The 24,764-nt window shown below is 47.2% G+C and overlaps 2 protein-coding genes across 3 annotated transcripts in view; one reads left to right on the top strand and one right to left on the bottom strand.

Moving 5' to 3' along the window:
* The window catches only part of LOC126539361 (V-type proton ATPase 21 kDa proteolipid subunit c''-like), a 61,198-nt gene extending 44,210 nt beyond the window's left edge, over positions 1-16,988 (bottom strand). For both annotated transcript variants that reach the window (XM_055075511.2, XM_050186193.3), the window contains exons 1-4: positions 16,786-16,988; positions 16,345-16,393; positions 15,851-15,934; positions 15,105-15,307 (exon numbers count right to left, since the gene is read on the bottom strand). In XM_055075511.2, the coding sequence (XP_054931486.1) occupies positions 15,105-15,307; positions 15,851-15,934; positions 16,345-16,393; positions 16,786-16,852 (403 nt within the window). In that variant the 5' untranslated portion in view covers positions 16,853-16,988. The remainder of the gene's footprint in view (positions 1-15,104; positions 15,308-15,850; positions 15,935-16,344; positions 16,394-16,785) is intronic.
* Positions 16,989-17,125: 137 nt separating this feature from the next.
* Positions 17,126-20,416, top strand: LOC126539323 (RNA polymerase-associated protein RTF1 homolog). The gene has a single exon (XM_050186120.3). It carries the CDS (start codon positions 17,411-17,413, stop codon positions 19,508-19,510), a length of 2,100 nt encoding a protein of 699 aa, XP_050042077.1. The 5' UTR covers positions 17,126-17,410; the 3' UTR covers positions 19,511-20,416.
* The last annotated feature ends 4,348 nt before the right edge of the window (positions 20,417-24,764 follow it).

Raw genomic sequence — 24,764 nt, forward strand, 5'->3', positions numbered from 1 at the left:
TGCTTAATCAGCAAACAAGTAAATCCTTGCCGAACTCTGTCAAGTGAGGCTAGCTTAGCAGTACTGTTCGAGGAACTATCATATATTGTTTGGGATATCATCGGCCTTAGTGAGATTAGAACTGGTGAGGCTTACACGTTGCTGAATAACAACCATGCCCTCTGCTATACAGGCCTCCCTGATAAAAAGCAATACGGAGTAGGATTCTTAATCCATAAGGACATAGCGGGACACATTGACGGATTCTACAGCATCAATGAGAGGGTAGCCGTAGTCGTAATCAAACTTAAGAAGTATGGATTAAAGGTAGTACACGCCTACACTCCAACATCCAGCCACGACAATGAGGAAGACGATCGGTTTTATGAAGATGTTGAATTAGCGATGAGAAAAGTGGTAACTCTATATACTGTAATAATGGGCGACTTCAATGCAAAATTGGGAAAAAGCAAACGGGTGAACAGGCAATTGGCAACTATGGCATCGATTCTATAAACGCTTGAGGAGAGGTGCTGGTAGAATTGGCAGAAAGGAATAAGCTGAGAATAATGAACACCTTTTTCAGGAAGCGTAGCAACAGAAAGTGGAGCTGGAAAAGCCCTAATGGTGAAACAAGGAATGAGATTGATTTCATATTTTCTGCCAATCCCAGCATAGTGCAGGATGTAGAACTGATAGGTAGGGTAAAGTGCAGTGATCATAGGTTAGTGAGGGCTAGGATTCACCTCAATTTGAAGAGAGAAAGAGTAAAATTGGTCAAGAAGAAACAGGTCAACTTAGAGGCAGTAAGGATAAAAGCAGACAAATTTAGGCTGGTACTTGCAAACAATTTGCAGCCTTAGAACAGAAAGATGATGATGATGACATAGAGCTAATGAATAAATCCGTAACGAGGCTAGCTGGCTTCAGAGGCAGCAACTGAAATGGGAGGCAAAACACCAAGGCAACTAGCAAGCTAGCTCTCCCAAGTAACAAAGGACCTAATAAAGAAATGACAAAGCATGAAAGTGTCCAATTCAAGAGATAGATAGAATTCGCGGAGCTGTCAAAACTGATCAACAAGGCAAAAATGAGCGATATTCAAAATTATAACGTAAGAAAGACTGAGGAAGCCGTAAAAAATGGTCGCAGCCTGAAATAAGTGAGAAGAAAACTTGGCATAGGACAAACCAAGATGTATGCACTGAAGGATAAGCAGGCTAATATCACCAGCAATCTCGAAGGTATAATAAATGCAGCGGAAGAATTCTATAATGACCTGTACAGTACCCAGAGGACTCAGAAGAACTCCATTCTGGACGATAATGAACAGGATACAGAAACTCCTCCTATAACTAGAGATGAAGTCAGAAGGGCCTTGCAAGACATGAAATGGATAAAAACGGCAGGAGAAGATGAAGTAACAGTCGATTTAATTAAAGATGGAGGAGCCATAATGCTTGAAAATCTAGCGGCTCTCAGTACGAAATGTCTATCAACTGCAAGGGTCCCAGAAAACTGGAAGAATGCAAACATTACACTAATCCACAAAAAGAGAGACATTTAAGAACTGAAACTTATACGCCTATTAGCTTACTCCCAGTATTATATGAAATATTTACCAAAATATTCTCCAATAGGATAAGGGCAACAGTGGACTTCAGGAAGGGATTCTCTGCAATGGATTACATCCATGTCATTAATCAGGTTATGGAGAAATCCACAGAGTACAATAAGCCTTTCTATACGGCTTTCATAGATTACGAAAAAGCATTTGATTCAGTACAGACACCAGCAGTCATACAGGCATTGCGCAGTCAAGGAGTACAGACAGCTTAGTAAAATACCTTCGAAAATATATACAGAGATTCCACAGCCACCTTAATTCTACACAAGACAAGTAGGAAGATACCTACAAAAAAAGGAGTCAGACAAGGAGATACAATCTTTCCAATGCTATTCACTGCGTGCTTGGAAGAAATATTCAAGCTATTACACTGGGAAGGTTTAGGAGTAAGGATCAACGGCTAATACCTCAGAAACCTTCGGCTTGCCGATAGCATTGTTCTATTCAGCAACACTGCGGACGAGTTACAACAAATCATTAAGGACTTTAACAGAGAGAGTGTAAGAGTGGGGCTGATGATTAATATGCAGAAGACGAAAAAAGTTAATAATGAATAACTGGGCAAGGAAACAAGAGTTCAAGATCGCAAGTCAGCTTCTAGAGTCTGTGAAGGAGTACGTTTACCGAAGTCAATTAATCACAGGGAACCCTGACTATGAGAAGGAAATTCACAGAATAAAAATGGGTTGGATGGCATACAGAAGACATCATGAGCTCCTGACTGGAAGCTTACCGTTTTCATTGAAAAGGAAGGTATACAATCAATGCATTTTACCGGTGATGACATATGGGGCAAAGACTTGGACACTGACAAAGAAGCTTGAGAACAAGTTAAGGACTGCGCAAAGAGCGATGGAACGAAGAATGCTAGGCATAACTTTAATAGACAGAAAGAGAGCTGTTTGGATCAGAGAGTAAACGGCGATAGACGACATTCTAATTGACATGAAGAGAAACAAATGGCGCTAGGCAGGTCATGTAACGCATAAAGTAGATAACCGTAGGACCATTAGGGTGACAGAATGGGTACCAAGAGAAGAGAAGCGCAATAGAGGATGACAGATGACTAGGTGGTGCAATGAAGTTAGGAAATTTGCAAGTGCTAGTTGGAATCAGCTGGCACAGGACAGGGATAATTGGAGATCGCGGGGAGAGGCTTTCGTCCTGCAGTGGACATAAAATAGGCTGATGGTGATGATGATGATGACGTACCATGCTGTTTCCTTACTTATCCAGTTCCCTAGTTTTGGTTTTATCATGTGTAGCTTATTCAATGCTTGGATTTCACATTTTTATTCCCAATGATTCTTCAGTTTACGCTGTAGAAAAGACTTTAGGTTCACAGCAGGGATGGGGATATTTGGATCTCTGTTCCTAAATCTCACTGATGTAGCATTTTCCTAAGCAGCTACATTGCCTTTTGTACCCTTGTGGCCAGGTACCCAGCATAAGACAATCCCTTGGTTGCACATATATGTGGAGCACAAGCTGTACAGTTCATTCAATACGGAGTTCTTGTGTTTTTGTACACTAATTAGAGCTCTCACGAAACTCAGTCTGTGAAGGCCTTAGCAACATTTGTCAGCATTATGTGTTGAATAGTTATTGGAGATCGCAGGGAGAGGCCTTCGTCCTGCAGTGGACATGAATAGGCTGATGATGATGATGATGATGATCCGAGTATAGCGTATGCTTCCCCTGTAAAGATACCAGTGTCTGGATTTAGCGCCCAGATGTTGAAAATGAAGGTCCAAGAGCTGCATGAGCAACACCAGCAAGAGACGTTGAAGCATCTATGAAAAATTCAGCACAGGAACACTTCTGAACTTCAAGAAAATGTGAATATATATGTCCATCAGGTGCTCGTTTCAATATATCTGAGAAAGATGTCACATTGGATAGTCTGCCACTCACAAGGCGGTGGAAGCCGAGTAGGAGCTTTTAGAACATTCTCTAAAAGAGGCACCCCAGTTTTTTCTGAGAGTGCTTTTTTTATTGCAGATTCTAGTTCTTCTTAGGGACTTATTTCGAAAAAAATTTACCGCACTTTTTCTAGGGTGACCGTAAAGTGAGAAAAAATATTTTGCGCTGCTATATATGTACTCTTCATTCATGAATAACAAAAGTAAAAAAGGAATAAACTTATGAGAATTAAAAATTTGGTGCATCTTTATAAACATAGTTCAAGGCCTTGAAAATGCGCACACGAGAATATTTCACAAGACTCAAATGTTCCTGCTCTTACCCTAATATGTACATTCATAGCGTAATCAAACTGCGTAGGTGCGCGCACTCAAGAAAACTGTGTGGTTGTGTGCCCGTCAAAAAAGCATAACATGTGACAAACTTCCACTAATCTTCATATTATCGCCAACCAGATGCAATTAGTTTTTGCAAGTGTCAAAAGAAGAAGAAGAAGAAGCAACAGAAACGCATGCATGGCGGCAACCTTCCTATGCGCACCCCTGTGAGCACTAAACAAGCGAGAAAGAGGCAGTGGCACTTTGGGTGATTAGTAACGAGATAGCCATCAGTTTTGCAAGCGCAAGAAGCCAAAACCGCCAGCGGAACAAAACCTGAACCGCCGCCCGCCCACCCGCATGCGTGCCTACGCGCCAGTGGTAGCATATAGACGCGGGAGCAAAATAGTTGTAAAACAAACCATGCAATGAAAACCGAGCGAGGGAGGCGCGAAAAAAAAAATTCCCTGTATCGCCACATAGTGGAAGCACATGACAGAAAAGACACAGTTAGGAAATTGGCGTGCTTTTTAAACGTACAGACGGCGCCGTACATATACGGCATCGACCATTTTTGGACTTGTTCGTGGTGCCGTCATTGACCCTCAAAGGTTTAAGGCACTAGGCATAGCAGAGTTATACACTATGGCTCTGTAATCAAGGCGTGACCTTATTATCAGACTTTTATGCAAGCTGAAGAGGCACCTTCTGTCACTTCTTCACTTCTGGGACAAGACTTACGTACGTCCAAGACTTACAGACAAGACTTACAAGACTCATTGTCTACATGCACTTCGCTTTCAGATATTTCAAGTGGGTGGTAAACGTTAATTTAGAGTCTAAAATGAGGCCCAAAAATTTATGTTCATGGCTCCCAGGTAGCTGTTGTCGATTGAGATAAATAGCGGGGTCAGGTAATATACCCCGCTTGTTCAAGGGAACACAATTACTTTTTCTGCGGGTTTAGTTTGAACTCATTCTCGTCAGCCCACTTTGACAAATTGTTGAGCCCAAGCTGTACATGTTGCTCACAGATAGAAATCTGTACTACATGATTTAAAACCTATTTGTAAGTCATCCACGTACAGAGAATAAAACATTGTACATGGTACGATAGTGCTACGTAGGAAGACGCAGACGAAAAGCTATGTACAAGTATATTTACAAGGAAATATGCCACACTTGGCCAAGGTACAACAGGCCGCGCTAGCCTCCAATTGTCATCGTCGTCTTCACACTGCTCGCCTCATTGTCATCAAAAATACTGTTCCGTAGCACTACCCCCGGCGGCAAAAGCGCCAGCCCGGAGCGACTAAAGGCCGGACTCGGAAGTAGTGTAGCAGGCCATGAGCCTACTGACATGCACGACATCACTAGATGCCAGAGTAGAGGACGAGGTTGAACTCACAGGAGCAGTTTCGTATGTCATAGGCATCACCTGGCATAGCACGCGGTAGGGCCCTGTGTATCGAGAAAGGAGTTTTTCTGAAAGTCCGACGTGACGAGAGGGCGACTACAGGAGCATGAGCGCACCGGCCAAAAACTGTGCTTCACGGTGGCGGGCGTTGTATTGACGCTGCTGAGTGGTTTGCAAGGCCATCAGTCGAGCACGGGCAAGCTGGCGTGCATAGTCAGCGAGGGCGATGGCGTCGCGCACATACTCGCTTGTTGAGATCGAAGCAGGAGGAAGTCCCGTGTCAAGGAGCAAGGTCGGTTCGTGACCGTACAGTAGATAAAATGGAGAAAATCCGGCGGTGTCGTGCCGGGAAGAATTATACGCAAATCTGACGTAAGGAAGGGCAATGTCCCAGTCATGGTGGTCCTAGGAAACGTACTTGAAGAGCATATCGGTAAGAGTACGGTTTAACCGCACTGTCAGGCCATTGGTTTGAGGATGGTATGAGGTAGTCAGCTTGTGCTTAGTGGAGCAGGAATGCACAATGTCGGCGATAACTTTCGAGAGGAAGTTATGACCACGGTAAGTAAGCAGCTGTTGCGGGGCGCCATGAAGTAAGATAATGTCACGTAAGAGAAAGTCCGCGACGTCAGTGGCGCAACTCGTAGGGAGAGCCCGCGTGATAGCGTATCGGGTGGCGTAATCAGTTGCAACGGCTACCCATTTCTTTCCAGATGATGACGTGGGAAAGGGACCGAGGAGGTCTAATCCAACATGAAAGAACGGTTCCACAGGGACAGTGATTGACTGGAGATGACCGGCAGGTAGAACCTGAGGTGTTTTCCGACGCTGGCAGGGGTCACAGGCAGCAACATAGCGTCGGATGGAGCGAGCGAGACCAGGCCAATAGAAGCGGCGGGGGGGCGCGGTCGTACGTGCGGGTTACCCCAAGATGTCCTGCAGTGGGTGTGTCATGCATCTCAAAGAGCACAGTCTGTCGTAGATGTTTTGGCCCAACAAGAAGATCAGATCTGTCAGGTAGGAAGTTCCTTTGGTACAGAATGCCGCCCTGAAAGACACATCGGCGAACGGACGCGTTGGTAGGTGTAGAGCGCAGACGCTCGATGAGTGCTCGCAGCGGTAGGTCTCGGTACTGCTCATCGGCGATGTTAGCGAAGGCAGACACAGAGAAAATGCCGTTAGCGGTACTACTGTCGGCGGCATCAGGCTCGTCTACCGGGTAGCGAGACAGGCAGTCTGCGTCCTTGTGTAGTCGGCCAGATTCGAAGGTTACAGAATACGAATATTCTGGGAGGCGCAAGGCCCAGCGACCAAGTCTTCCTGTAGGATCTTTCAGTGAGCATAACCAGCAAAGCGCAGGATGGTCTCTGACAACGGAAAACGGTCGGCCATATAAGTATGGGCGGAACTTCACAACTGCTCAAACTAGGGCCAGACACTCATACTCAGTGATGGAATAGTTGTGCTACAAGTGTGAGAGGAGCTCGCAGGCATAAGCGATAACACGGTTGTTGCCGCGCTGGCGTTGCGCCAGTACTGTGCCAATTTCATGACCGCTGGCATCAGTACGGACTTCGGTAGGCGTAGAAGGATCGAAATGGGACAGAACAGGAGGCGTTGTGAGAAGGTCAATTAGATGCGAGAATGCAGGGCCCTTGTTATCGCCACACTGGAAAGGGGCGTCTTTTTTCAAAAGCTCGGTTAGTGGTCATGCTATGGCCGTGAAATTTTTCTCGAAACGGCGAAAGTACGAACAAAGGTTGATGAAGCTGCGCACATCCTTGACACACTTCGGAACAGGGAAGTGCGTAACAGCATGAATCTTGCCTGGGTCCAGTTGCACTCCGTTCGCGTCAACGAGATGCCCAAGGACGGTAATCTGGCGACGGCCGAATTGGCACTTCGATGCGTTGAGTTGCAGACCGGCTCAACGAACAAGGTCCAGCACTGCTAAGAGGCACTCGAGGTGGGTAGCGAACGTTGGGGAGAATACTATAACATCGTCCAAGTAGCACAGGCACGTGGACCATTTGGAACCGTGAAGAAGGGAGTCCATCATGCGTTCAAAAGGGGCAAGACCATTACATAGACCGAATGGCATCACTTTGAATTGATAAAGACCGTCCGGAGTTACAAAAGCAGTCTTCTCGCGGTCGAGATCGTCCACGGCAATCTGCCAGTAGCCGGAGCGGAGATCAACAGAGGAGAAGTAGCGAGCAACATGGAGGCAGTCAAGGGCGTCATCGATACGAGGTAGGGGATACACGTCCTTTGTGGTAACCCTATTACGGTGCCGATAATCCACGCAAAAGCGCCATGAGCCATCCTTCTTTTTTACCAGTATAACAGGTGACGCCCATGGACTACATGGCGGTTCAATAACGTTCTTGGCAAGCATTTTGCAAACTTCTGGGTGAATCACTTCGACGCTCAGCCGGCGACCCTCGATACGGCCGGCGATGAATAGGAGGGTCATCGCCGGTATTAATGGGATGTTTAACAGCTGTAGTATGGGCCAAAGTACGATCGCTAAAGTAAAAAATATCGTGGTAGGAAAACAGAACGCGGTAGAGCTCACGAGCGTGCTCGGACGGCATGTCGGGCGCAAACATATTCTGTAAGTCGGCGATGGTACAAGCTGCCAATTGCGATGATAGAGGAGGATCGGCGGAATTGTCGTCTACTGCAATAGATGCTACCGAGTGATTCTCGAATGAGCAAAGCTGGGCCAGAGACATCCCGCGTGGCAGCACTTATGTCGTCAAGCCAAAATTGACCACTGGTAGGCAGATGCAATTCACAGTAATAGATAAAACTGTATGAGGTACTGTGATCCCGTGTGTAAGGAGGACGTCTTGCATAGGAGCCGCAATGTAGTGACCGTCGGGGACTTGTGGGGATGACACTAAGTCAACGTAGGTCAGTGCCGAAGGTGGCAAGCAAACGAAGTCGACGAAACAGGCGACTGGGGTGTGGTTCAGCGGGATCCAGAACAGGCAGGTCAAGGCGGAGAGTACTGGCGGAACAATCGATGAGAGCAGAATGTGTGGAGAGGAAGTCTAAGCCGAGGATGATGTCATGGGGACAGTGGGCGATGATTGTGAATAGCATGATAGTGGAGCGATCGGCGAAGGACGCGCGGGTGGCCCACATACCAATTACGGGGGCTGTTCCGCCATCGGCGACACGGACAACAGGCGTCGTGGCGGGCGCGCTTATTTTCTTCAGCCGGTTACCAAGGTCAGCGCTCATTACCGACAAATGCGCCCCAGTGTCTATAAGAGCAGACACAGAAACACCATCGACTTGCACGTCAAGAAGGTTCAGATGAGTGGGCAAGGTCAGTAGAGGATTTGGCGGCGTAGGGAGCAATGCAGCATCACCTCGAGGCGCTGCATCGTCTAGTTTTCCGGCTGGGAGCGGCGTCCAAAGGGATTTGGCGAATAGGAGCAACGGGGCTGGGGAGAGCGAGATTGTTGTCGTTGGGGCGAAGGTGAATGAGAATAGGGGCAGTTCGGCGCAGGAGAATCAGTGGCGGCATTATCGGAGCGTGCGGCATAGGGACGAGAAGGGCCACCTGTGGGGCGAGAGTAGGCAGTATAAAGAGACTGGGTCAGGGAACCCCAGCGACTGCGATAGTGCCAAGAAATGTGCCCGATTCGATGGCAGTGAAAACAAATGGGCTTGTCAGCAGTGCGCCATTCAGATGGGTTGCGGAAACGTGGTGGGTAAGAAGATGCGGGACGGGGCGGAATCGAAGAAGCCGGGTGGTTATCAGGGCAATGGGCCGAGCAGATGGTGGGAAGGCCCATGTTTGCGAACTCCTGGCGGACAACTGCGTGGATCAGGGAAACCATGACTGCAGGTGCGTTGGAGGGGCTGGAGTCGAAGGTAGCCGGATAGGCGGCCTCGACATCACGCCGAACGATCCTGACAACATCGCCAGTGTTGTTGGGATGAGGAGCGTCGGCACAGGAAGGTGTTGCTGGGGTGTTGGGCAGACGGGCAAACTGCTGGTCTATATACGTCGGCTTTTAGCAAGTTTCAGGTGGCGGCACTCTTTTATGACTGCATCCACCGTCGCCACGTTGTTGAAAACGAGCAAGTGGAAGGCGTCATCAGCAATGCCTTTGAGAATGTGGGAAACCTTGTCTAACTCAGTCATGTGTGCATCAACTTTGCGGCTCAGAGCCAAGACGTTCTGAAAGTATGTGACATAGGGCTCCGTTGATGTCTGAACACGGCCGGATAACGCCTTCTGCACGGCAAGTTGGTGACTGTAGGGGTTGCCGAACAAGTCTCGGAGCTTTTGCTCAAGCAAATCTCAACTGGTGAGTTCATCTTCGTGCATCCGAAACCAAACTCGAAGGTGTGCCACCAAGGTAAAAGACTACGTTGGCGAGCATGATAGTAAGGTCCCACCGGTTATTGCGGCTGACATGTTCATACAGGCTGATCCAGTCCTCGACGTCTTCCCCATCTTTGCCTGAGAATACGTCAGGATCACGAGGAGCGGGGAGAGCAATGTAGGTCGTCGAAGTGGCAGCAGGTGTCGGAGGCAGCTGAGTCGAGTTGTCGTCGCCGGCAGCCATGAAGGAAAGCTCGACGTACCGTCCAATGCGAAGCTCCGTGACAAGGTACAGGGAACCTCCACCAGATATGTTACATAGGAAGACGCAGACGAAAAGCTATATACAAGTATACTTACAAGGAAATACGCCGCACTTGGCCAAGAGGCAACAGCCCACGCTAGCCTCCAATCGTTGTTGTCTTCACACTGCTCACCTTTTCGCCATCGCAAATACTGTTACGTAGCAATAGTATGGAGCAAGCTCATTTTTACAACGAATAGAGTGCAGCTAAGCACACCACCTTGTGGTACACCCGTTTCCCGTCTAAATAGACAAGATAGAACATTACCAACTCTAACAAGAGATGTGCGGTTAGACAGGTAACTTGGATGACATTCAGCAAATTTCCTCGGACTCCCATTTCAGCCAGGTCACGGAGAATTCTGAAATTCCATGTGATGTCATATGCCTTCTCCCTATCAATAAATACTGACAAAAAGAATTGCTTATGCACAAAAACATCATGAATATTTGTCTCAATGCGGACAAGGTGGTCAGTTGTAGATCTACCTTCCCTGAGACCACACTGTAGGGGGTCTAATAGTTTGTTACTTTAAAGAAAATGAAGGAGACGCCAGTTACCAATTTTCTCAAACACTTTACATAAGCAACTTGTCAGGGCGATAGGCCTGTAACTGTTGACCGAAGTTGAGTCCTTGCGGTCTTTTAGTATTGGAATGGTTATTGTTTCTTTCCAGGTGGACGGAATGCAGCCGGCAGAGAACAGAGTTGAAAAGTGAAAGTAATGTTTTGTGGGTTTCGAGGTATTGGCGTCTAATCATTTCATACAGTATTCTGTCGTTTCCTGTAGTGAACTTGTTACAACTATTTAGTGCAGCCTGTAATTCTGCCATGTTAAATGGAAAGTCGTAAGGTTTATTACCGATTCCTTTCCGATTCAGAGGCAGTCGCTCCGCTTGTTGCCAGTATCTCAAAAATGTATCTGAGTAGTGGGATGAACTAGAAGTCTTTTAAAATGTGTCCTTAGAGAATCAGCTTGGTCAATAAGTATGTCTCCTTGTGTATTTATTAATGGTAGAGAATGAGTTTCACGGCTTTTATTTTGTTTACCCTGTTCCAGGCTTTTCTTCGTCTGTATATCCAGGTGTCTGTATATCAATTAATACTGGAGATGTATTTTTGCCAGCTTTCCCTTTTGGCAGGGCGGCACGTCCTTCTACCTTCCGACTTTGTTTTCTTGAAGCTTATCAAGTTCTCGGTAGTTTGAGAGTCGTGAAGGTGACTCCATGCTTTATTTTGATTTTTGCGAGCTTCCTTACACTCATTCCACCAGAGCATACATTATTAAGAGGGTGAATTACACGTTTCAGGGATACACTGACACAGCATCAGGTATAAATGCTGTCACATGTACACTGCATCATCGATTGGGTGAGTACAGATGTCATCGCAGGTCGAATGTGTCAGCTCTCTGTATCGTTTCCAGTTGGCACAGTTGAACTTCCAATGGGGCAGATATGGAGAACACCTATCACCTTTTCTTAATTTTAAGACGATCGGGAAATGGTCACTCCAATATGGATGTTTGATCACATTCCCCTCCAGGTACGGTACGAGTGTACTTGATATGATGCTTAAATCTATAGATGAGAACATTTTATTTGCCACGCTGTAGAATGTGGGTTCTTTCTTGTTTAGTAAGCATGCATTTGTGGAGAAGAAGTTTCCAATAAGCGCCCTCTCGCATCACGAGAATCTTCCCAGAGGGTGTTATGTGCATTTACATCGCCCACTACAATGTAAGGTTCAGGAAGTTCTGCAATAAAACTTTGGAATTCTGTTCTGGAAAGTTGATGGCTGGGAGGGACGTACCAAGAGCTAACTGCGACTAGCTTATTAAAGAGCACCACTCTGATTGCAACTGCCTCAAGGGGCGTTTGCAGTTTTAGCGACATTCTTGTCTACTATTATGGCCACACCACCCGACGAGGCAAGAGCATCATTGTGGTCTTTGCAGTAAATGGCATATTGCAGACACATGACCCTTGGATTAAACTTCTGTAGGAGTTCCTTTATACCATCGAGATTGTGGAGACGACCTCTCACATTCCAATGCATTATCTGTGTAGCCATATAGGAAGTGTTTTGTGCTGTGTGTTAAGAAAGATTTGTTAAGTTAGCTCACAAGACCTTTTCAGGCTCCGTGATACAGGATTTTTTTTTTTTTCCTTGCGCGCTCCACGGAGCTGCACCATTCTTTCAGTGTCTAAGACGTCGGAGTAGTGGTGCTTGCACCAATTGCCTCTTCAGAGGCTCTGGATGACGCCCACTCGGCGGGCACACTAGGGTTTTTCCGAGCCTATCTGCACGGGCAGTGGCCCTGGGACCGGCAGGCTCGGAGGTCTGCTGGTCATTCTTGGCTGGGGGCGAAGCAGAGCTTGCTGCTACTGCTGGTGGTGGTGGGGGGGGGGGGGGGGGGGCTGATGGCATCACCACCATCACACTCCGTGTGACTTCAGCGGCCGCCGAAGGATGTGGCGCTGCACAACGGCGCGCCACATCAGTGTAGGAAGGACTGGACTGATTGTGGAGAGAGAAACGTTACGTGCCTCTGGGAAAGGTAGGTTTAGTTTGACTTTCAGTTCTATGACTTGTTTTGATTTGTTTGACTTTCAGTTCTATGATTTGCATGATCGCAAGTAGGTGGGGTGATCTTCACAGTTGGCACAGCGAGTTGCTGAAGTGCAAATGTCTGAAGCATGTTTTGTTGAACTACACTTAGCACAAGTATCACGCCCTCTGCAGCTTTGCAACCCATGCCCAAAACGCTTACGCTTGAAACATCAACACGGATTTGGGATGTGTGATCTGGCACAAAGCTTGCAGTCGCCGGCTTTGATTGATTCAGGTAGGTTGCTGGTTCCGAAAGTAATGATTATGTGTTTGGCAGGTATTCGCTTGTCATTTTGCCTTAATGTTATTTTATCCTTTGCACTTTGATTACATTCTTGTCTTGCCATCCTTCAAGTAGTTCATTTTCACCGAGTTCGAGAAGGTCATCTTCCAAGCGACACTGCGCATTGTGTTCATCGACCTGCGGGCCCACTGAGAGGGGAATTCCCCCAACTGTTACAAGTTTCTGGAGTTTGTCATATTGTAGTTTGTTGCGAAGTTCGAGAAGAAGATTGCCGCTTCCCATCTTCGTTACTTTATAGCCTGGGCCATTGCTACCGCGAGACATTTCGCTACAACAAATGGTGAGAACATGCTGACTGTTTTGGTATCGTGCTGACTATGCACAACGTGGTACTTGGGAAAAGATTGTTTTGGTTGCATGAAAAACGTTAATGCTTCATCAGCATGCCCCCTCTTCAGGGAGCGATCAGGTAATGGTGGAAAATCGTTTGCCATATAACATGAGAAAATTCAGCGGTGATGGTATCCACCCACCACCGAGCCCAACAAGGGGACGCTACGAGGTTGGAAGAAAACCTGGGGACACCAGCCATGCATCGCTGCTATAACCTAATATAATATACCCAAGGTTGTATAATTACACCAGGTTAACCCTTGCCACCCAGAAATGCAGAAGTGAGAAGTGAAAAGAAGACAGGAAAGATGAAAAGGCAAGAGAGAAAGATGAAGATTGGAGAGAACAGGAAAAGGCAACTGCCGATTTCCTCCAGGTGGGTCAGTCTGGAAGTGCCATCTAAGTGAAGCAGAGGCTAAAGAGGTGTGCTGCCTCCACCGGGGTCCCTTAAAGATCAGAACACCCGGCATCGGCTCAACCCCAGGATCCCCCTTTCCCCAGACACGGCTAAGCCACACATGGCTACACGCAGGAGGATCCAACCCTCGTGTGCTCGGGTACGTGGTGTCGCAACACACCAAATGCCTGCTTACGCAGATGCCCCTGTGGGGTACATGGTATGCAAAGAAATGTACACAAGTGGTTGGATGAAAGGGAGAAAATGCTGTATCACAGCAGTTTGGCTGGCCCCATCACCCAGCAACAAAAAAAGAAGCACAGGCAGCAGAAAGCAACAGTACACAAGGAAACGTACATGTGGCCTTACACAACATACAGAATTAATAAATATTTAAGTAATTTCAAAAACTAACGATGTTTATAAATAACACAATCAGCATGCCAGTTTTAGATAAAACACGTAAATTCTCAGTTGTAAATTTTTCACCCGTTAAGCACTTTTGGAAGACAGCAACGAACAGTTTGAATTCCATAGTTGGTACGAGGACATAGCACATACGAATTTTCCCCATGTTGAGTAAGGGGACAGGAAGGATTAGTTTGCAAGTCGGCTATAATATGTATCTCTACTGCTGGCGTCTATTGCCAGTATTCGTGTGAAAGAAACGGCAAAAGGCTAACATGTTTTTTTTGGACAACTACAGACAATGCTAGAATCTGGCTTTTAAGTGTCTTTTTTCCCTTTATGACTAAGAGAAGGGAAACAGAGGAGCTAGATTTTAATCACAACCTTGTAAAGCTATCAGGCAATGAAGCTAAAAAAGCATAGGGGTATTTAGCTGCTGTTTGAATTGAAATGTAGAAAATAATGAAGGGGAAATTAAAGTGGACGAAGAGAGAACTTTTAGCTGCTGGGTACCAAACTCACAACCTTCGCATTACGTGAAGTTCCTTTCAATTTAGGAGCTCAGACAGGTACGTAATGAAATTGCAACTGGCAATTAGAGGTTAATTTTCATTACCTAAGGTTTCTTAACCTCCATCCAAAGCCCTGTACATAAGCATTATTGTATGCTACTCCCATTGGAATTAGGTTAATAGGTTAATTTTAATTACTTGAGGTTTGTTAACCTCCATCCAAAGCCCTGTACATAAGCATTATTGTATGCTACTCCCATTGGAATTCAGCAGCGAGGGGCCCTATAACGTAAAACTATTCCAATCTGTTTTTATTCTGGCCAATTGCCAATATTCTGGCTATGGCCAATATTCTGGCTATTGGCCAAACTGGCCAATAGCCCTGCATGATGGGTCAGAATAGTTCAGGTCCAGCCCATGTGGACAGGCGCTATTCCCATATAGGCAGAGCCTGAGCCATTTTAACCAATCACGAAGGGCTAATGGGCAATTTGGAAAAAAAAAAACAGAAAGTTTTATGTTACACCGGCCGGATTTAAACCCACAACTTTCGGCATGGCAAAACCCCACGGCCACCGAGTCATTGTAGTGGATTCAGTAATAAAACGCAGACAGGCCATACCAGACATGTAGTTGAGTGCCTTCTGTTTGTAGTCGAGAGTGTCGTCGTTAAATCTGTTGATCTGGCCCTGAAGCACAATGGCCATGATGATGCCATAGATGGCCACTGCCTCACAGAAGATGATGGAGACCAAGTTCTTGGTACGAATGCGTGGAGCCTTCACACCCCCACCCACGATGCTCACACCTGTTGTGAAGATGCCACTGCGCAAGAACAGATGTCCACATCAGCAACAAACATAGCGCAATTCTTGACAACTTAGAAACCAGAAGAACCAACAGGAATTAACTGCTAACATTTTTTTTTTTTTTTTCAGTATAAAAGCTAAGCCAATCCTGCACCCCTCAAATATTGCAGGTGAGAAGAAACTACCATGGGAATACAAAATCTCAAAATAGAAATCGCAAACAAGATTTACTGGAACAGTGTCACGCATAGAGCGATACCACTCCAGTGTCTGCTTCATGTGTGATGTGCCAGGTGCTGCCTCCAGTATGCAGCGTTTGCCTGTCACCTGTTTGAACAGCAATGCTCAGCAGTGCAATGGTGAGCAGTCATTCAGGGATGTTGACAACTTTAAGGAACAGAAATTTTTGAAAATCAATGCTTAAGCGTATGCTGAGGTGCTTTACAGTTGTACCTTTAATGGCACCTTCCTTGTCTAGCAAGGGTGTGGTGGTGACAAATAAGGATGTCAATGGCATGATAAACTGTAATGCACGATGCCAACACATGCACATGCCTACCTGGCTGCGCCAACAACAGATAGTGATATGGAGAGACCAATCCCAAGACAGCACCACATGTACGGCGAGATTCCTTCCAAGAACCTGAACAGTAATGAGCAAGTGTTGAATAACACACAGAATACACAAAGGTCGGCAGCATTCAATTACAAGAAGCAGCGCTCTTAAAGCATAAGCAATTCCAAATGCTGATACGTCCCGGAGGTACTGAGCGCATCCGATACACATTATACTGACCGGGACTTCTTATGAAACTTTCACGACTACGCAGGCGAACAGCCGAATGAGTCGCGATCAATAACTTATATTTCAAAACCAGTATTAAATAAACAGGCGTAAAACAAAAAATAATCGCCGATGTCTGTAATAAACAGGACATGCAGCAAAATTTGAGACATCTGCAGAGAGTGCTGCAATACGCCCTTATCGGTCATTATGTACATACACATCTATAATAGTCGAATCTTACTGCTGCCTAAAAAAATGCTACTTACCATCCAAAGTCTAACCTCGACCCTTTGCCAGAGAGAATATAGTACAGTGCTGGAAAATGAGAAGAAATGACAAAACTGTAGCAGAAGCGATTTTATGCGTGCGAATTGACAACTCCTTGGATCCGAGAAGGGCAAGTTACTACTTAATGCAGATAATTCTATCAATAGTACAAATATTAACGGTCTCTTCAACGAATTTAGCAGGGTAATTAGTACGATAAGTTCAATCAAAATGACAAAACTGTAGCAGAAGCGATTTTATGCGTGCGAATTGACAACTGCTTGGATCCGAGAAGGGCAAGTTACTACTTAATGCAGATAAGTCTATCAATAGTACGAATATTAACGGTCTCTTCAACGAATTTAGCAGGGTACTTAGTACGATAAGTTCAATAGAGCAAGTTCAGGCAGGTTTCTGTTTGCAGGCGAGAACCGCCTTACCAACGCAAAGGATCACGAAGCTGGTTATGCTGTACACGGTGTACTGAGTCTTCGCTAGCAGGCCCATTCTGTCGTACTTGGCTCTTCTCACAGTTAAATCTCCCTAAACAATAGTTCTATGCGGCTGAAATGACGAAAAAAAGCCGGCCGCAACGTCGCCAGTCACAGCACTTGAGTCTCATGACATTAGCAACCAGCAAAACGTGATGCGCACCGAAACGGAAGTAGCACATTTTAAGCATGTGGGGGTTTTAGTTTGTTGATCTCAGAATTCGCGCCTGTGGCATGGTTTGTGAGAATAATAAACATTTGTTTATAATTAGTAATAAAGTGTGTAATGAAAGGCGGCACAAATAATGAATATTAGCTAACCGTTGGTCTAACTAACTGCTCGACTGTTCCGCCTGCCGAGCGCATACGCGCATCGTTTTGGGCGGCCATGATGGACGATAGACGCGAGAGTTCGGGCCAAGTTGTTGAACCACAGAGATCACGCGTGTGCTTTATTGAGACCTTGTAGCGCGAGCGTCGTGATAGTAATTCGCAGTTCTCTCATCTAGAAGCGTAAGCCCGGGAAAATCTGCTCGGTATATCGTCACTGTGAACTAGCCCTCCTGCACGCAACATGGTGAAGCGCAAAAACCGGGTGGTGCTGGAGTCCAGCAGTGGGGAAAGTGACAGCCCCGACGACTTGGACGGTGAGCTGCTGCTACTCGCCAAGAAGAAAAGGTCTGAGTCGGAGGGCTCGCCACAGAAATCTCAACCTGAGGAGAGCTCCAAGCCCGCCGGTGCGGCCGCGTACAGCGACTCGGAGACGTCGGAGAGCGACGACGACTGGACCGTTGACGGCAAGGGAGGCGCCAAGGCGCGCAAAGGCAAGCTATCGAAGAAAACGGCTCGGAAGAACCGCTCGTCGGGTAGCGAAGCCGAGAACAAGAGCGGCGCGTCGTCCTCGTCCGAGCCCGAGGAGGGCGAAGTCTCGGACTCTGGTGGCGGTTCTTCGGCGCCGGCCGGCGGCAGCGGCAGCGAAGACGACGATGACGACGACGATCCCGAAGAAGAGGAGTTCAACGACGGCTACGACGAGAACCTCATGGGCGATGAGGAAGATCAGGCGCGGCTGGCACAGATGACAGAGAAAGAACGCGAGCAGGAACTGTTCAACCGCATCGAAAAGAGAGAAGTGCTCAAAACACGGTTCGAGATCGAAAAGAAGCTGAGGCTCGCCAAACGGAACGAGCAAAAGCGCAAAGCCAAGAAGGAGGAAGGCGGTTCTGCTAGCAGCAAGGGTGGTGAGGGCGTTTCGGCCAGCTCTAGATGCAAAGAGAGACGCCGCATGGTCGAGGAGCGAAAGGACAAGCTAGACAAGAAGGCGCAAGCCATCAAGGATCTCAAAGCTGAGCGCGAGAAGAAGCGAAAACAGCTCCAGGAACAAATGCAAAAAGAGGAGGAAGAAAAGGAGAAGCGTAAGTCCCAGGAAGAAGAGGAGTCCCAAGCCCAGACGTCCAGGAAGCTCAAAGCTAGTGACATCTACTCGGATGACGACGACGACGATGCTTCGGACAGAGATGATGATGAGCAGGACGACCAGGCCGGAGGTGACACATCGGAGCGCCGGCGTTCCTCTTCCTCATCCTCGTCCTCCGATGAGGAAGAGTCAAAGCCACAATTAGCTGCCACAAAAGAAGAGATAAGCAAGATACGGCTGTCACGTCACAAGCTGGAGCGCTGGGTGCATGCTCCATTCTTTGCAAAGACTGTGATTGGCTGCTTTGTGCGTATTGGCATTGGCTCCAACAACGGTCGCGCTGTGTACAGGGTGGCACAGATTACGGACGTGGTTGAAACTGCAAAAGTGTATGCCCTGGGTCGCTGTCGCACCAACAAGGGCTTACGCCTGAAGCACGGTAAGCAAGAGAGAGTATTCCGGCTTGAATTTGTTTCTAACCAGGACTTCGCAGAATCGGAGTTCATGAAGTGGAAGGAAGTTATGGCTCTTGAGGGGGCTTCGTTCCCCACCACAGAAGAGGTCATACGAAAAGTCAAAGACATCCAGGACGCGCTGAATTACCAGTACAAGGAGTCGGATGTGGAGACTATTGTGAGTGAGAAGCAGCGTTTCCAGCGCAATCCACACAACTATGCAGTGCGAAAGACTCAGCTCATGAAGCAGAAGGAGATGGCAGAGCAGAAAGGAGACCAGGAAGAGACACAGAGATTAGCTGGAGAGCTGGAGCAGCTTGAGGAACGTGCCCGAGAGTTGGATAAGCAGCGTACAAGCACTATCAGTGCCATTAGCTACATCAATGAGCGAAACCGGCTCAAGAACATTGTTGAGATTGAACGTGCCATCCTGGAAGAGGCCAAGTTAAACAAGGAAAAGGCTGATGACCCTTTCACGAGACGAAAGTGTGCTCCGAGTCTTGTCACGAAAAAGGGGCCAGCAGAGTCCAAGGCAGCTGCACCAGTGCCCACAAAGAAACCAGAACAGCCAGTAGTTAACATAGCTGCGGTTGAGCCAACTCGGAAGCAACAAGATCAGCAACCTCATCGAAACGAAGAAGACATGTTCTCCGCTCATGACTTCGACATCAAAATCGACCTGGACATTTCGGTCTCCACAGCACCTTCGGCCATAGCAAGACCATCGACAGGTGCGAGGCCAGCTGTTCCCAAACGTTCCCTGAACTTGGAAGAATACAAAAAACTTCGAGGACTTATATGACCTTTGCCCTCTCTGCATGTACTGCCTACATGGGCAGCAACTGTCTGTGTCTGTGCTGTCATTAATTTTACTGCTCTGAGCGCTGTGTTAAGTGATCATCTTGTTCGGGTTTGTGGTGGCCATGTACATATCGCTTGGGCACTCTCGCATTGAGGAATTACTTGCGCCACTTGATTGTGAACAGTGTTCTGTATGATTGCTAGACGATTGCTAGAGATGCTAGCATCTCCTTGTGCAGGCAATGAATTCACTGCATTGCAAGAGCCTTGCAAATAGTTGGAGCTTCTTTTTTAGGGATTGTTGCTAGCAGTTGCATGTAAAATGTGTTTTTACACTTGTTTTCTGTGAAGTCTTATTCTTCATTGCTACTGTGGGCATGAAATATTTAGAATTACATTGAGCAGCAAGCTCATTGTGCATCTTTTCAGTTTTCTTTTGTCCTGCATCTGCCACAACCTTGAAAGTGCTATTTAAAGGCTTGTTGTACCTGTGCACAGCAGGTAGTTAACAGATAATTGGACAACTGAAGATCACTGTTGCTTGATGCAGCAGCCAATGCAAATATGTACAGTCAGAACAGTGTTGTGAAAACCAACATGTCCATGCTACCATAGTGGGCCAGTATATTTGTGGAGAGTCAGCAACTCTGTAGTGCAGACTTCATTTAATTAAGTTACAAAAGATTGCGTAAATGACAGGCAGCAGGTGTGGTTTGTCACCTTGCATATAGATCCTCCATGGGCACTGTACATATCCATTAAACTCTATGAAATGCGGCATCATGCCAGTGCATGGCACCTGGCTCTATACACTTAGTGTCTGGTTTCTGCATTCGTTTTTTTATCTGCCATCAATGTGTAGAATAGACTAAACACTCATTGCTGCAATAAAGCAAAACATGACTTATCCGTTTGTTTTTTTTCTACTTGTGAATCATTATGCACATATAGGCAAGCCACATTGCTTTGAACTAACAATTTGTCACTTCTGTTCACTTTATACAAATTATATTTTGCCTTGCCCATTGTCTTTTCTGCATCTTAAAGGGCCCCTCAATTGGGTTGGCTATTGCAGGCAGACAGTCGCAATGCTTAGATCACACAATGATAGTCATGTCTGCAAAGTATTGTACCAATCCACGCTGTGATAAGGTAAACGACTAAAATAAAACACTTAAATTTCCTTGAAGAAGGCACACTCTGCACAACTGAGGTGATGTCACACACAATGAGATTCCAACTCGCACACATGCTGGCTGCAGCAGTAACAGCTTGGGGATTTCTGTGAAAAGCGGACCTTGCAAATCTGTCTCTGCAAATCTGCAATTAAGGATGTGCAATTATGCAATTAAACAAGGGATAAATGATACCGGCCTCATCCCTGCATGCTTGGGTGCAAATGATGGCTAAGCATGTGAGCATTGTAATGGTGTCTGTCCACGGCATAGACATTAGTGTAGCCCTCGTAACAACGCAATAGTAGTGTTGGTTTGGTTATAATGCCACATGGTGTGGCACAGCGGGGAGACTGAAGAAGAGGGGAACCAGGTTCGTCTCGGCATCGCGCGTTGCCGCTTACGTTTTCGTAAAGTGCAACCGCCTGGATCTTCATTCAGCGTGTATACTTCAGCAGGGTATACGCGACAAGTTGGTAGAGCTTGCTAGGTACCCTCACCTTATGCAGGAGACACCATTGGGCAGCAAGAACCTCGCCCCACAATTGGAGTTTACTCCAGTTCACCGCACAAGCCGGCGAATCCAAGGCCTTGCCCCGGAATTCGGAAACCTCCAGGAAAAGGTGATGACTGCGACCACTGCGACTTCTACGGAAAGGGTGACACCGACTTATCTAACACTGCTAAACCTCCAAGTGCCGACGGCTTTTCATGGTGACACATTTGAAGAAGTGCAAGATTGGCTGGCGGAGTTCGAGCGCGTGGCTGCGTTTAATGAGTGGAACAACAACGCCAAACTCAGGAACGTCTACTTCAGCCTCCAGGATGGTGCTCGCACGTGGTTTATGAACCGTGAATGTGCCCTGTCATCCTGGCTTGAGTTCCAGCACAAGCTACTGGAGACTTACTCCAACCCTGATCGCCAAGAAAAAGCGGGGCGGGCCCTTCAGTCACGCGTTCAAGAGCTTAACTAGAGCGTCACGAGGTAGGTGGAGGACATGACGCGTCTCTTTCAGCATGCCGATTCGAGCATGTCGGAAGAGAAGGTGCGTCATCTGATGAGAGGTGTAAAGGAACAGCTTTTCGGAGGTCTTGTTTGGAATACACCCAAGACTGTTGCGGAGTTCCTCACTGAAGCCACCGCGATGGAGAAGACCCTCCAGCAACGGTCGAACATGTGCAACCGACAAGTAAATATTGCCTGCATACTGGACTTCAAAGGCCACCCGACGGTAGGCTTCATATGCGACGTCGCCTTGCTTTGAGAGCTGATTCACTCAGTGGTTCGTGACGAGCTGCAGAAGTACCACGGTATGCCGCCACCTCCAGGCAGCTCCCTCGCCAGCTTCGTACTCAACAAAGTACAGCAGGCACTGCAGGCATCTCTTTCCAGCAGTGAAGCACCACCTCTGCCAAGCGAGTCCCGGCGCAAGACTTACGCAGAAACATTACTGAGCCCTGCCCAAGCTCTCGCACCTACTTATGTTGTGCCGCCAGTCGCGTTGTAATCGGCGCAAGCAGCTCCGACAACTCCGCTACCGTACTTCAACGACCGCCGAACACCCGCAAAGAGATCAGAGGTTTGGCGAGCACCCGATCGACGACCGCTGTGCTACCACTGCGACGAAGCTGGTCATGTGTATCGGAAGTGCCCCTACCAACGACTCGGACTGTGGGGTTTTCTATCGATTCGCCTTGACCTAGGTTCAACCAAAGGCCACCTGACATCGCATAATTCCTCGGACAGCAGCGCAGGCTGGGCACATCGCAGCGGCAGTCACGCACACCCTCATCACGGCGATATTTCCCTGCTCGTGATACCACCTCAAGGACGACGCAAGGGTGATCACCAAGTCCACGCGGGGAAAACTGACGTCAGCGACCTTACGAGGTGGGGCCGCTGATACTGGACACTCTGAAGACCTCGTATCGTGCCGACCGCAGAAGAACGAAAACATGATGACGCCGGAACCGGTTTCTGCGAACGAGATTTCACTGGACATACCTGTGTTGATCGGCGGCAGAAAAATGAGTGCACTTGTAGATACCAGCGCCGATTACTCTATTTCTTAGTGCCGAACTGGCAAGCGTTCTGAAAAAAGTTACGTTGCCCGGGAATGGGGCACCAGTTCATACGGCAGGTGGCCACGTCGTCACACCGCTTGGCCTATGCACAGCCAGAGTAGAAATTCATGGTGCTGCTTTTCTCGCCACTTGTCTGGTTCTACGCGAGTGTTCCCGCAATTTAATTCTTGGGATGGACTTTCTCCGGGAATATGGCGCTATTATTGACTTCTGCGAGCGCTGCATCATTTTATCGAAACAAAGGGCAACAACACAGACCGACGCCATTGGACACAGATCCGCACTTCGCGTTTTGGACGACAGCATCACTATACCACCACGTGTGGGTGTTGTGGTTCCGGTCAAGTCCGATGAGCTACAAGACAGTGAAGCCATTGTAGAAGGCAACATTTTTATGTTGCTGACCCAAGATGTTTGTGTAGCGCGAAGCCTTGTGGAACTTCATGATAGCCAGACAACGGTCCTCGTTACTAACTTTACCTTTGAGCATCGGCACATTTTTCGTGGCACTGCCATCGCCTACGCCGAACCATCAACAGACATCGTCAAGTGCTTTGCTTCTGAAGTGGACACAGACAGTTCACTCGGAGACATCGATGTAAACTCTGAGCTTACAGACGACCAAAAGAGCGCACTGCAGGAACTCTTGAACGAATTCTGCGCGTGCTTCGCTCGGCTACTAAGGTGGATAATCGTCACCATGGACTATTTAACGTGGTATGCTGAGGCAAAGGCGCTGCCTCGAGGCACAGCTTCCGAGGTTGCCCAGTTTTTCATACAGAGCATCGTCCTATGGCATGGCGCCCCATCGCACATCATCACAGATCGAGGGAAAGCCTTTACAGCACAGCTCACTAAAGAAGTTTTTAAACTGAAGTTTTTAAACTCAGCTGCACGACCCATCAAAAGACAACTGCCTATCAGCAGACAAACGGCTTGACTGAACGACTGAACAAAATGATGACTGGCATGCTGTCTATGTACGTAGATGCACAGCACAAGACGTGGGACGAGATACTCTCTTGCGTAACATTTGCCTATAATACTGCTACGCAAAAAACAACACGCTTCACGCCGTCTTACCTCATTTATGGCCGTGAAGTGCAGACTATGTTAGAAGCAATGCTGCCGTGCGACATCGATCATCTCGACCTCGCCCAAGATGCCGAGACGACCCTCGTTCTCCTCTTCTTCAGTCTTCTTGCTGTGCCACACCATGTGGCATTATATTATATTTTCAGGCACAGCATGACGAGTTGGCACTCGAACATGTGACAAATTTTCAATGAAATTATGGCACATATTTTGTGCAAGTGTAAAGCTGTGTACCCTTCTCTAAGCATCTATTGCCAACAAAGGTATAACATTCTCTATTGCGTTCACACTTGGAGTCTGAAGTTGTCAGCTATGCGCAGCACCTGCACAATTTCGAATGTGGCTAAAGGACACTGTTTTTCTTCTGCAAGAATGCCAGAGCATCAGCTGCCTCCTACGGTGTCTGCATCTTCCCGTGGTCAGTAAACCGGGCAGAGGGTAGCCGAAGGAGTGTTTACCAAATCAGCCAATCGCAACCATCCCCCTTGCCCTGCTTATGCAGAAGAGCAAATGTCACTGCAGGAAATGCAAGCCATGCCACACCAGGCTGAATACATATATAAAAAGTACTTATACACAACCCAACTGAGCTCTGCAAAGTGCGTGCTTATGCATACAACTTTGTTCACGCTGCAGACAATGCTAACCCCAGCTAACTGGCTTGCATAGCCCTGTATTTTGACATGCAAAGTATCGCCAGTGAGCACATCTCTGTTCTTCGTAAACGATAAATCATGGCACAACACCTGTATCTATATAATAGATTCATAGGTGTCTTTTAGAGCACAGTGGCCCAGTTATATACGACTGTGTGACATTCAACAGTTTCATTACAAGGGTGTAACACATAGGTTGTTGCACGAATAGAAAAAGATAAGCATGAAAAAATTATAGACAAGG

The sequence above is a fragment of the Dermacentor andersoni genome, chromosome 11 (genome assembly GCF_023375885.2).
Source record: "Dermacentor andersoni chromosome 11, qqDerAnde1_hic_scaffold, whole genome shotgun sequence".
Classification (NCBI taxonomy): Eukaryota; Metazoa; Arthropoda; class Arachnida; order Ixodida; family Ixodidae; genus Dermacentor; species Dermacentor andersoni.

Bases quoted from the DNA above. Each gene is read 5' to 3' on its own strand.
- LOC126539323 (XM_050186120.3), top strand. From the start codon at position 17,411: ATGGTGAAGCGCAAAAACCGGGTGGTGCTGGAGTCCAGCAGTGGGGAA.